General features: G+C 40.0%; 1 protein-coding gene across 3 annotated transcripts in view; it reads left to right on the forward strand.

Annotated features, from left to right (window-relative positions):
• The window catches only part of DCP1A (decapping mRNA 1A), a 56,976-nt gene that overhangs the window by 15,827 nt on the left and 27,273 nt on the right, over nucleotides 1-13,876 (forward strand). For 2 of the 3 annotated variants that reach the window (XM_053298365.1, XM_053298364.1), the window contains exons 4-5: nucleotides 9,107-9,173; nucleotides 12,092-12,239. In XM_053298365.1, the coding sequence (XP_053154340.1) occupies nucleotides 9,107-9,173; nucleotides 12,092-12,239 (215 nt within the window). The remainder of the gene's footprint in view (nucleotides 1-9,106; nucleotides 9,174-12,091; nucleotides 12,240-13,876) is intronic. The other variant, XM_053298363.1, reaches the window with a different exon arrangement.

Genomic DNA, 13,876 nt, shown 5'->3' on the forward strand with positions numbered 1-13,876 from the left:
TGGGCTAAGCTTTATGACTTTGACTAGCTGAGTAAACATGTTAAGGTCAATCTTGTAATTTCTGTTCTACTGTTTTTTTCATTGAGAAGAGCCACTGTACATGAAAGGCTTTAAATGAATGTTAATTTTGCAAATGTATGAGCAGTTATAATTTAAATTAACATGTGAGAATAGACAGTAATCGCATGAAGTACATATTGTCTGCTACAAATTCCTTGAAGTGGTTATTTACTTTTTGCCTTTCTGTAACAAATACCTTATTCTGTAACAGATACCTTTAGACGATGGAAGAGGTATTTATTGTCAGGTTTGCCATGAAAACTCTTTATGAATCTGGTTTTATTTACATGTTTGATTTATGCAGTGGAATTTTCTTAATATTTCTAGTAATACTCAAACATGTAAAACTCAATACTCAAACAAGCCTTTTTAAAAACGCTTTACCCAAAAAAGAATGGATCTGCTCAAATGAAAGTTATTTTCTCCAACACTGTTTCATTGAGCATTCAGCTTATAAAGTAAGATACTCTTGGTTTATAGCAAAGACTTGCTCTGTTATGAGACTGAATAAAGCACACATTTGCATGACTCATTTGTTTTGTACTAGAAGTATTTGCAGTTGTCTGGTGATGGGTTTCAAATAGAAGTTAGTCTAATGAATGGGTGCAAAATGTGTTTGGGTCTTCTAGTTGTATACACAGGCAATCTCATGGGTTACCATGTTCCTTCCTTTCCCCAGCATATTTCGTTAAAGGAGCCAATCATGTTGATTATTAATTAGCTCTTACTCTGGTCTACGACCGTAATAAAGTTTCTCTCTTCTTAATTAGTTCGAGCAAAATGGATTTTGATTTTTCTGAAATATCTGCAGTCAAAACTAGTTTTTAACTGTTTAGAAATCAAGTGTCACATTATTTAATCATTTAACGTATCAGTCAAGTACTCTTTAATCTGTGAGGAAAGTCATCAAGTTAACTTTAAAATATTCTGGAGAGGGCTGGTATGAATTTCCCATATTTTATTTATAATTCTGAAATGCAGAAATGACAAAGTCTGAGATGATTTCTTTGACACTTATACCAATTAATGTGATATTTTGGAGTTGCCAAGCTGCATGATGGGAAGCAATACAAAGCACCTTAACGCTAGAGCTGGGGCTTTGAGGTTTATGCTGTTTTCTAGCATGAATACACCCAAGCTTTTTAACTTGATTGTGGTTTTAAATTGTTTTAAGGTTTTCATTTTTGTTTTCATTTGCTTTATGTTGTTGTAAACAACATAAAGCAACCCAGAGACGGATGTTTGGGGCAGTCTACAAGTTTTATAAATAAACTTTAAAAAGTAAACGACTACAAGTAAAAGAACACTTATGATTTCCTATTGGGTTGTTAACTGCACATTCCATACACTGTGAGGGGCTTGAAATCTAAGAATCGTATACATAGCCATTCTAATAAGCATGCACATGTGGTTTAAACAAATTCAGAGACAAAACCAACCCAAAACCAACCTGAAACAAATTTGTACTTACCTCTAAAGGACTTTGAGAAACATGCTTCTAAATCTCTTTCACTTACAACTTTCCCTTTGTATCTGATGTCTCCATCTTGATGTAGAGAACTGATTTCCATGGTGTTCAAAGGTGGGTGTGACACAATTCTGAAGTGAAAATATGTCTGTACTTTCCCTTCTTTTCTTGCTGTTTGGAGTCCCCCCCCCCTTTTTGCCTTTTTCCAGTTCAAATGCAGTAGCAAAAGCTTAGTCCTGAAAGGATGTCCTTGAAACACAAGTTCTTCTTGTAACAACCATTGATTATTTCCCTATTAGACAGCCGATAGTATTTTCTTTGCAGCCAGACAATATTTTTTTCTTAAATTAACATATCAGCAAATTTAAGAGCATTTGTTGCCTGTGTATATCTGCAGTGTTGTCATAATGGCATGTGTTTGATTGTGGAAGAGAGGTAGATCTTTAGTAACTACCTAACTCAGCGTTCTCCACCAAGATAAGGAGAAAGATTGCTGTTCCTATTTCTGTAAAGAGAAATAGTATAATTGCATTTAGGATTTTTTAAAAATGAGTTTAAGTTGAAGGCAGCCAAACATGTGGAATATATGATCCAACAAGCTAGTACGTTAGCTGCCATTACTTGTTCTGTATTGCTGTTGCAAAGTAGTTATCTCTGTTCTCTTCGTCTTGGATAACTAACATTTTTAGGACAAATCCATTAGTACTTGGCTTTGATATCTGCCTTAGACATGTGATTTATTTCACCATGCTAGTAACTCTAGAGTTGTTCAAAAGTTTTTTTGCCTGTTAGGCAATTGGTTTTACTTCTTTTCCAATATTACATTTAAATATTTAAAAATAAATTTCAAATCTGCTCCTATTTAGAAAAGGCATGTTCCTTTAAAAGGTAAAGTTGTGCTGTCGAGTTGGTGTCGACTCCTGGTGACCACAGAGCCATGAGGGTTTTTTGGGTAGAATACAGGAGGGGCTTACCATTGCCATCTCCGTGCAGTATGAGATGATGCCTTTAACATCTTCCTATATCGTTGCTGCCAGATATAGGTTTTTCCCATAGTCTAGGAATCATACTAGCTGGGATTCGAACCAGCAACCTCTTGCTCCCTAGGCAAGTTACTTCCCCACTGCGCCATTAGGTTCCTGTAGGTAGATACAAATCCTTCATCAGTTGGTAGTTCTGTCTTGTCTTGATTGAGCTTCAGTTCATTCACCCTGATGTAGTTTATTACTAACCTCAGGCAGCCATGCATAGAAAAAAGGGGAAGTATAACTGGGTGTTATCTGAATACTAAGGATGCAGAGCTAAGAATTTCCAGACAACCTCATGGTAGGATTTTGTGTAGATGTTAAAAGGCAAGGGAGGCATCCTTTGAAATGTGTTTTAAAAATAGAAGCTTTGATTTTCGGGAAACTGAATTCTGTATATACTCAACCTTATTTGCTATATCGTATTATTGGTTCTAAGTAGCAATATATAACATGAATATGTTGCTTAAGGTGCTGAACTCTTTCTTGTGCAGATTTTGTGCAGAATAACTTTTTTAATTAAACAAAATTAGCATGGCCTATTCTAGTAGTAGAATAGGCTGCCTACAGATGTCATTGTCAAATATTCATCTTTTTAGACAGGTTTTAAGTGTAGGACAAACCTGTATTGGAGCAGGAGGTTGCAGGACATGACCCTAACTAGTTCCTTCCCATGATATTTGGGAAAAGGTACCTTAGTTTGTTCTATTGACGTCTAAACTTGGCAACAGAACAAACTGTGGGTACTTGTTCTTTTTGAAATCTTTGTGAATACTTTGGTAATGTGCTTTTCATCCTAAACAACTCTGAAAGTTGCTTTCAGGGCAACTCCCTGAGGCTCCTTGCTGATAGATAATGGTAAAGTATTTGATATGTTGTCAGACAGGGTGAATTTCTGGATGCAGGCCTATTTCTGCTTGGACTGACACTGACATCCCGCAAGCTGTCTTTTCTTCTTCTTACCTTCTTGTCAACAAATACATCTTTCTGCCTTCAACATTATGCACCCCACAGTGAGAGCAAGCTGATAGAAATTGTAGCCTTCTGTGCTTTTGTAGCACCAGCAAATTAAATGGCTTGTACAGGTAACTTCTTTTGCCCCTTTGTGAAGGGTTTCTTTGTCTTAAAACCCTCCTCTGTCCACTTAATAAAACTCCCCTGGCACCAATCTCTTTTTACCATTAATATTAAATCACCCTTGACTCTCACCCCTCCTGTAGTAGGTGGTAATAAGACACGGGTGTAGTTTTAATTAAAAAACAACAACTTTAATTCAGTAAATTCACAGTTTTTCAGTCAGGTTAAAGAACGGAAGAAAAAGGGAAAAATAACTAATATACTGAAGAGATGGGTTACGTGGCAGACCTTCATTGTATTCCAAATCGAACCCACAAGCCAGATGCCCTTTTTCTCCAGAGCCACTGTAACACAAGCGCCGGAACAAAGTTTCTCCTTCTGCCAGTCAGCTGTTGGTTCTCAGTTGGTGGTTGACTCTTGAGCACTGAAGATTTCGTGGCAGTTTTCAGTTGGCTGAAGATTAGGCCAGGAGCGCCTAGGCCGGATACACGGCTTCTTGAATGGAGCCGTACTACCTGCTTCCTTTCAACCTTCCAAAGAGATTGGCTCCAAAGTGTCTGTCTGCCCTTACACTCAGAGTCACCTTTTCCCCTCAGCGCTTCTCGGATTTGCCTCTGAGCCCCCTCAAACTCTCCTGAGGCTCTGAACCAAAAATCAACCCCATCTCATCAGAATCTTCAGCCAGAGCTAGCCAGCATAGTCCAGTTACCACTCCTTAAACAGATTGGCCAGTAGCTTCCCCTGTGAAAGGGCGAACATTCAGGAAATCACCAAACCCTTACATTTTTACCAGAGCTACTGTCTATATAGACAGAACTAGAACCAGCCAGGCAAGTAAACAAACCCTTCACTAATTTACAATGTATCTGCTCCAGTTCACCCAGAGGACAGATATAAAGTGTAACCCTTTACCAACACAATCATATGAAACAAATAAGTCACAGGAGAATTCACCACAGCATTCAATCAGTTCTGCTTGTCCCTTACCATGCTGTAAAGAGTTGAAAACTTGGTACCGTGTTTCCCTGAAAATAAGACAGTGTCTTATATTAATTTTAGCCCAAAAAAAATGCACTAGGGCAATTAGTGGTACATCAGAAATTACTGCTAGGTCTTACTTTCAGGGAAACAGGGTAGTAGCTGTCATTTCAGAGATGAAGGGGAATGAGGTATTTTAAAACAGTACATGGTCTCCAAGGTCCTGGGGGGGAGGGGGGCTCCAAATGGCTCCACCCCATACCTGCCCCACCAAACCTCCTTAAAAAAAAATTACAGCTGCTGTGCGGGTGAGGGGTGGCTGCCTGAGGGCTGAGCAGAGCAGTCCTTCTCCACCTCACCACCACCCGGCAGTGGCAGCCGGAATGATGCTGGGTCCGTCTGTTCAGCCCAGGTCTTTTGCCAACTGCAAGGCACGCCTGCGCAGTTGGCAAAAGACGCTGGACTGAATGGGTAGGCCCAGTGTCATTCTGGCTGCTGCCTGGGGTTGGGGAGAAGGACTGCTCTGCTCACCCCCATCCCCCAGCAGCCACCCTTCAGCTGCATGGCAGCTGTAATTAAAAAAACAACATGGAGGTTTGGCAACAAGCCCCCAAAAGTAACTTGAGGGGGCTTTGGCGGTGGGGGGGTGGTGGCCCTCGCAGCTAGGTGGTGCAGGTGCCCAAATTACCTAGGTGTGCCCCTGCATCCATCATATAGTTATTTCAGATTAAAATGTTAAGTGGACCACTCTTTCTGTGCTGTCTCCTTGGCATCCCCCCCCCCGTTTCTTCATACCAGCAGTACAATTGCTTCAGCTGTTGTCAGCCATTAGAAAAACCAAAAACCAACACATATTGTTCCTTCAGACTCCTTGCTTCCTTTATGCATCCTTCCTTCAAGTCTTTGCCTTTCAGCCCACTTTATCCCTGCTTCCTTCAACTTCCTGGGAGAAAGAGCCCCTAATCCCTTCCTCTGGTGTCCTTTTACTGCCTATCATTATGGCTTAACAGAGTAGTTTGTTTTCCTTCTTCTTCCAAGGAGTAGCAATCACTAATGTGGTTAAAATAAAATAACTTTTAATGAAAACCATTGTCTTTACCAGAGAAATGTAGATAGCTGATGAAACAGATTTTTTTTTTTAAATGACCTGGGAAAACCAGTTAGACTTTTCAACCTAACTTCTGTATTTCACAGAAAGCATTAACTCCAGAATTGTTATCCACACATTTACCAAGACCATTTATTACTTATCTTGTCACTTGCCCTGCTGTCTTGGAAAAGGAGCCTAGTCTTGTCTGGTAATGGGCTGAACTTGAAATTGACTAGAAGCAGTGAGACTGTTTTGGAAAGCCTCCAAAGTTCAGCAGGACTGCAGGGATGGACCCCCTCCTGTGTCTTTCACTTGATCTGAAATTGGTGCTACATATGCACTACCTGGAATAAGAGAGATGCTTTCTGCTGATGAATTGATTGGTGAACCCCCTAATGGAGGGCCACCCTCACTGAGGAAGAATCGAAACAGATTCTGCTTTGGAATTATCCATGTTTAGAAGAGAGTTTTAAGAGGAAAAAATAATATGCATGTCAGAAGCCCCTCCCCAAAGATTCTTAAAATTATCAGGTATTGGATAATGAGGTTGTCTTATAGATGAGTAACTGCTAAAAGAGCATGAAGTAGAGGATAGGAATAAACTAACAAGTTTTCACAGTGGAGGATCCGTTTGTAAATGATCTGGTGTTGGGGTTGGACATATATGGACAAGTTTGCACATAACCCTAAATTATTCAGGATTATTCATCCCAAGCAGAATATTTAAAGAGCTTTTCTGGACAACTGGTTGATGGAAGGACAGATGAGAAACAGTCTGGATATTGGTCACTAATATTGCATGTGCAGATGTTTCATGTGTGCAAAGGGGAAGAGGCTGTTTTTTGCCAGTCCCCTCTTACCTTTGTGCCTTCCACTGTGCAACTATGGTGTCCCTGAGAGTTGTGGAACTCTTGGGGATATAATTCCCACTGTGGGGACACAGAGGACTACAAAAGGTGTGTGATTGGCGAAATTGGCAAAAATTACCCACCGTCTGTTGATTGCATGCAGCATTAGTGTGGATGAAGAGTATGTTAACAAATTGGTTTGGTGTAGTTTTATCATGAAAGATACTCTCAACTTGAGATAGAACAAAAGTTCAACCAAAGATGACAATTGGAAATCACATTGATAAAGCTAAATGTATTGCAACAGAGAAATAATGAAGTCCATTCTATTGGAAGTAATATGGTCTGTTTCAAACACGTCCATGAATCCACAGTGGTGACCGTTTCGATCTTGGTCTTTGTCAAGTGGAGAATAGTGTTAGAAAAGTTCCATAAACTTGACAGCACTGGTGCAAAAGCTCCAGAATCCAAGAAATATAAACCTCCGTTATTTTCTGGGTTGTAATCATCTTTCTTGTACCTCAAATTCCCCAATATAAGGATACCTTATTACAAAACATGTTATAAAAATGTCAAGCAAAAAGCTTGTACAAAACTGACCAGAGGCATATCTAGGGAAAATAGCACCTAGGGCAAGCACTGAAATTGGGCCCCCTGTCCAAACACCTGACACTCGTTAATCTTTTAATATTTCAAAAACTATTTAGCAGTGGATGTAGCCAGACCAAAAATGCTGGAAAACTACAAATTTCAGTATGCTGGGGCTCATGAAATACCCAAATACTATGTGGAGGTGTACTAATGTCTAATTCTCTACTATGCATTGTAGCATCACTATTACATAAGTTTAAAAAAAAATGGAGAATTTGACTTTTCCCAGATACTCTGAAAATAATTAAAGTATATGCAGAGTAAACCGTGTCACTGCTTGGAATATATTCTAGTATTTCAGAAAGACGGTTAAAATTAGAGAAAGAGAGCAAGGAACTCCCAGTGGGCCTTAATATTAAGGATTTCACACTGGTTCAAAGACAAACTCACCATTAATAGCCATATTATTAAGACATCACATCTAACTCTCTTATCACAAGAAGTAAAATAAGAGCAAATTAATACAATCCTAGCTCATAAGCTTCTGTTCATTATTCACAAGCCCTGATTCTCTGTACATAGTGCCAAACTGAATATGTGTACAGTGACGTATATTATATTAAATTAAAAAAATACCTGTAGCCCCTTCAGGGGCTTCCTAAAGGCTGTGGGGTGGGTCTGCAAAGGCTCCCCCTCCCCTCACTGGCCTCTGGGGCTTTGCAGGGACCATTTGAGCATGTGCGGTGGCCATTTCTAAGAATATATATATATTTTAAAATGGCCACTGAAAACAAAATGGCTGCCATGCATGCTCATATGGCCTCTGTGAGGCCTGGCATGACCTAGGGCCTCACAGAGGCCATTTGGGCATGCAGAGTGGCCATTTTGTTTTCAGTGGCAATTTTAAAAAAATTGTTAATTTTAAAGAATGGTGCCCCCTTCAAGTGGCGCTCGGGGCATGTGCCCTGCCTGCCCTACCCTAGATATGCCCCTGCAAAACTCACAATGATTCAAACCATCTCTTTTTCAAAAAGATATGCAAAAACAACCAGCTTACTATAGCATTCTAATCAGGTTAAAAAAAACCCTCAGACTCCATCTTTTACAAACACTTAATAAGTACTCAATGTTTTTTTAAAAAAACAACCCCACCCTCAAAAAATTTTTATGCACAGGCACCTTATTTATTTATTTTTATTTTATTTTTACATGTATATCCTGCACTTCTTCCAAGGAGCCCAGAGCTGTGTACATGGTTATGTTTATCCTCACAACAACCCTGTGAGGTAGATTAGGCTGAGAGAGACCTGACTGGCCCAGAGTCACCCAGTGGCTGAATGGGGATTTGAACTCAGGTCTCCCTGGTCCAACACTTTAACCACTACACCACACTGGCTCTCATTTCAAATGAATATATTGTAAAAAGTCAAGCAAAAAGCTTGTATAATACAATGTGTACAGCTACCTCTTTACATCTAGGAAATTTACTAAGAGAACCAACTTTGACATTCTAATATGGTAAAAAGCTACTCAAACATTATTTTCCTCAGGTGCAGCTTATATACCAGCTGGAAATGAGTACTAATTCTGTATCCAAAGATTTTTTTGAGATATCCTCATTAAGTATTTATATGGACTTCACTATTTCTCTATTGCAATATATATCTTTATCAATCTGATTTTCACTTGTCATCTTTGGTTGAACTTTTGTTCTATCTCAGGTTCAGAGCATCTTTCATGATAAAACAATACAAACCAATTTAACATACCATACTGTTCATTATATAGCTTGTACATAACATTGTGGGAATCTTTCTTGTTTGTCCCAGCACATATTATTTATCTTTGAATTTGTAATCTAGACATCCTGGTGCTTCACATTTGCACCTGGACTTGTTTTGTAATCAGTCTATGTATTTAAAATTCAAATGTTTTATTAACCTGCTTTCTGTTATTTCTTGTTTTCAAGTGTCAATTTACAGTATCTGGTTTTATGACAAGAATGACTGTCATCGAATAGCAAAACTTATGGCTAAGTAAGTACCTTAATACTTTTTAAAAAAATGACGTTTGTCTTGTGTATAAGTTTTTACAGCAAAATGGCAAAGCCATGCATTTTTTACCTTCTCTATACACTGTGACAAATTCCATCATATATGTATTGGTAACATATTTTACTATAAATACAAAATTGAAATAGTAAAAATGAAGCAGATAACAATTATTCTGTATGAGAACTCGTATGTTGTTGATCTGAAATAGTGCCTGTAAAAATATTTCCATTCGTGCATAACCAGATCAGAAGACTAGTTTACTATGAACTGCTACCTTTCCACAGTATTTTAGTTATATAGAACACCTGCAGTTTTGACTCAAAATGTGCAGTGTGTTTGAGGACAACTATCAGTATCAAGCAACAGAATCAGAAATGGTACTGCCAGTGATCTTGATTTTGTAATCTGCATCAGTCTCTGTTTAAGGATAGTGGACTATTAAGTTGGGGAAACTCGTTCCAGAAAGAAGAAGAGCTTGTAGAAAGGAGCACATGATCCCATAGCAGCTCCCAGTCCCTGAATCATGGTTGTGAGATTAGGAACAGTACACCTTCACCAGTCCAGTGATTTAAAACCCAAAGAATAAAACCTGAATGATACAAATGTAGAACCTTTATGCAAATTATCCTACATTTGTTTGAATGCAGAATTTGGTGGCTTAATTGCACAGTAAGAGCAGCAACCTCTACTGTGCTCTCACAGTAGTGTTAAGTCTCTGGAGTGAGCAAAGCATTTGGAGCTCAGAAAATGGACCACTCTGACCCCACTGTGGAGAATATTTGGTTTTGTGGTCTTCTGTGAATGTCTCACTCTAGACTGGGAAATAGGAAATTATAGAGCAAGCAATACATGCTACTGGAAGGGCTTATTTTGTTCTGGCATCCTTCATGACAAGAAGTGAAGGTAGAAAATGATTGACATCTTCTGTGATTTATATGATAGCACCTTTTGGCTTTCCTATCAGTTGTTGGTAACATAGCCTGATACTTCAGAAGTGATGTTGCTTGCATTAGAGCTCAAATCTGCTCTCACTGCTCTTTAGTTGTTAGTTGTGGAGAATGGATAAATGCACCTCCCTCTTTTCCCATCACTTTCATTGGAGGTATAGTGTGTTAGTTCAAGTGGTTTTATTTTTCAAATAAATAAATTATCCCACTCTTACCTTATAAGACCCAAAGTAGGTCACAACAAACATTTGATTAGAACAAGTGGAGATATAGCATTCTGAACCTGTAAGAGAAATTGAGGTAAAATAATGTACATATACCACCTTTTTTCATGTTGGCTAGTCTGTATTTTCCATATTTCTGCTCTCTGGTTTTGTTTGTTCTTGCGCACACACACTCTCCTTCTCTCAATAAATGATGCTGTTCCAGTAATCCATCTGAAATTTCTTTTTCTAATTTATGAGAAAACTGTTCCTTCACCTTTTCTCATGTTGGCTAGTCTGTATTTTCCATATTTCTGCTCTCTGGTTTTGTTTGTTCTTGCACACACACTCTCCTTCTCTCATTAAATGATGCTGTTCCAGTAATCCATCTGAAATTTCTTTTTCTAATTTATGAGAAAACTGTGCCTTCATATTGAAATACAATTGAAGTTGTATTCATTCTGGACAACTCTAAGGAATAGTCTTCTAAAATGCTCTTTAAAAAAACCCACACAAATCATTTTGGTTCCTTTTTGTAATAAAGCAGTTCTGCAATGGTGATTAATAAGATATTTTGCAGAAAAATCTGTGACTTGATTTATTGATCTCCCCTTTAAACACTTGACACTACAAGCAGTAGTGTAGCGACCATTGGAAAAGGAGGTGGAAATGTCCCTGGGCTGCTGGGGTCAGGTGGGCTGCCACAGCACCCCTTCCCCAGAGCGTGCCCTTGTCATCTTCGTCATCATCGTCGTGCTATATCCAGCCAGCGAATGAAGTGCTTGCCAGCTTGAAGCGTGACGCAAGGACCCTCTCTTGCTCCTTCTTACTCTCCCTTGCTCCAAGAAAGCAAGCATTCAGCCAGCCCTTTGCTCCTTGGCTGGGAAGGACTGAGAGTGGGGTTGTGTGCCCCTGTTCTGGATGCTGGCTACGCCCCTTGCATTGGTGCATGTATCATGCATGCATGTATGCATGCATACATACATACATACATACATACATACATACAGTGGGCATGGCTACCATCCAGAAGGCGGGGTCACACAACCCCTTCCGGGTACTGGTCATGCCCCATGTGACTGAAGCACATACCAACAGTGGTGAATGGAGGGGTCCCTGGCTGGAGCCTGTCCCTGAGATGCCAGTGAGCTCCCTATGCTCCTGACTGCATATAGCTATTTCTACAAAAGGGGAGGGTGTGCATGTATGCACATGAAAAGGGAACCAGAGAGTCCCAATGGCTGAGAAGATATACGAGCAGCTAAGTATCTGATGAAATCTGCAATACGTTTTTAGGATGTTTTCTTTAATCGTTGGTAAATCTTCTGGTCTTATGTAATCAGTTGACTCCTTGGAATCCAAACTTATTTCTGCTACCTACAGGAGACCATGTAGTGGCCTAACTTGGTTACAACAAATGGAGTATAGTATTGTTGGAGTTAGTCTGTTAATTAATTGCAGTTAATTGTGGCTGAGGATTATGGGAGTTGTAGTTTAGCAACAAGTGGGAGGCAACAATGTTGTCTACCCCTGCTATACTATAAACACTATACATACTATGCAGGTTTTGTGAGGCACAGAGCAAAAAAATTCAGATAGCTGATGGGTAAATCTTTAAAAGTTAATATGTATAAAGCATTCATCAAGTATGTACTCAAATAGCATACAACTTCTGTGGTAAATGGTGTATATTACTGCATATGTAATACATTCTAAACATGGAGAGTTTTTTCCCCCTCCTCTGTAATAGAGTGATACAAGAAGAGTCTCAGAGATCCCAGCAACTGTCACAGGATAGAAAAAGTCCCAGCAGGACAAATGGTTGCAGTGAAAATAGATCTATTGATATCCTAGAGATGCTTAGCAAAGCCAAGGTTGAATATGAACGGGTAAGGAAAGTAAGTGTGTGTGTGTGTGTGAGAGAGAGAGAGAGAGAGAGAGAGACACTGTGCATGAGAAGTCTGATTTACTGTTATGTAAAACTAATCCCCTGTATATATAACGAGGCCATTGCACAGTTTTCCATTGCTTGCAAAGAAAGGAAGATAAAATGTATTAGTGCTGTTTTGTGAACTCTTGGGCAAACAGGTACAGCAGAAACACAATGTATTGAGGATGTGTTGGAATATGAGAAAGATGGTGAATACAGTATATAGTCTAGTGAGCCATAGGAAAGGCCTTGTGAAATAGTTTTTGCAAATGGAAGAACTTCTGGATTTGGGACCATTTTTCTCACATCACTCTTCTACTAGGTTAGAAACTGCTATTTTGTGAGTTGAAGATACTTTCTGTGCATGCTTTTGGATCTAAGCCAGGGCTTAGCCCTCCTGCAGCTTTTGGCCTACAACTCCCATAATCTCTGTCTATTGGTCACTGTGGCTGGGGATTATGGGAATTGTAGTCCAAAAACAGCTGGGGGCCAAAGTTGAGCACGCCTGATCTAAGCCTATGTATTTTGGTTAGAGCTGAAGTAACTTGCAAGAATTATGCCTGGGGTAAGCACTGTACATGCATGGAGGAGAGGCACCCCTTGCCTTGCGTCATACCCCTATTATTGGGGTCAACCCCATCCCAAAGCAGGTTTAAAGGGAATACAGAATTTATTAATTGATTAAAATATTTAATATACCACCCAATCCACAGACTCAGGGTGGTGTACAAAGCAAGAACTCCATCCGAGACAAACAACAACAACAAAACAAAACCTTAATTAAAGGGCAAATGCCTGGCGGAAAAGAAATGTCTTCAATAAGGATTTAAAGACTGTAAGGGAGGAGGCAGACCAAATCTTGGGGGAAAGAGAGTTCCAGAGTAGGGGGGCAGCAACAGAGAAAGCCCTTTCACAGGCCCTAGTACTATGGACCTCTCTGAGACTAGGGACCGAAAGAAGGGCAACCTGAGAAGATCTCACAGGACAGGACTGGCCAGGAGAGGTGTTCCTGAAGGTAAGCAGGCGCTAAGCCCTGAAGGTTTTTTAAGGTGAGTACCAGCACTTTGAATTGGACCCGGAAGCAGATAGGTAACCAGTGCAGTGACCGCAAAAGAGGTGTCATACTATCATATCTTCTAACGCCCATAAGCAGGCAGGCTGCCATATTCTGGAGCAACTAAAGCTTCCGGGTCGTCTTCAAAGGCAACCCCAGGTAGAGTGCATTATAGTAATCCAGATGAGAGATGACGAACGCATGAGTTACCATTGCCAGGGCCTGTCGGTTGAGATAGGGCTGCAACTTGCGGACCAGCCGAAGCTGGGCAAATGTACCTCTAGGCATGGCCTCCACCTGCTGCTTGAGCAGGAGCCGCAAGTCCAAGTCACGGACCAGGGCAGTGCAACCCCTTCCAGGGAAAGGCTCAAACTTGGCAGTTGGCCAGGTCAAGAAGTAAGCAACATCAACTCAGAATTAAGTCTGAGCTTGTTTTGGCCCATCTAGATCCTAACAGTCTCCAGACACTGGGCAAGCACAGAAACACCATCTCTGGAGTGGCTTGGGGTGGCAATATACAACTGGCAATAAGATGGCAATATCATCGGCAT

This window comes from Hemicordylus capensis, chromosome 2, assembly GCF_027244095.1.
Source record: "Hemicordylus capensis ecotype Gifberg chromosome 2, rHemCap1.1.pri, whole genome shotgun sequence".
In the NCBI taxonomy this organism is placed as follows: domain Eukaryota; kingdom Metazoa; phylum Chordata; class Lepidosauria; order Squamata; family Cordylidae; genus Hemicordylus; species Hemicordylus capensis.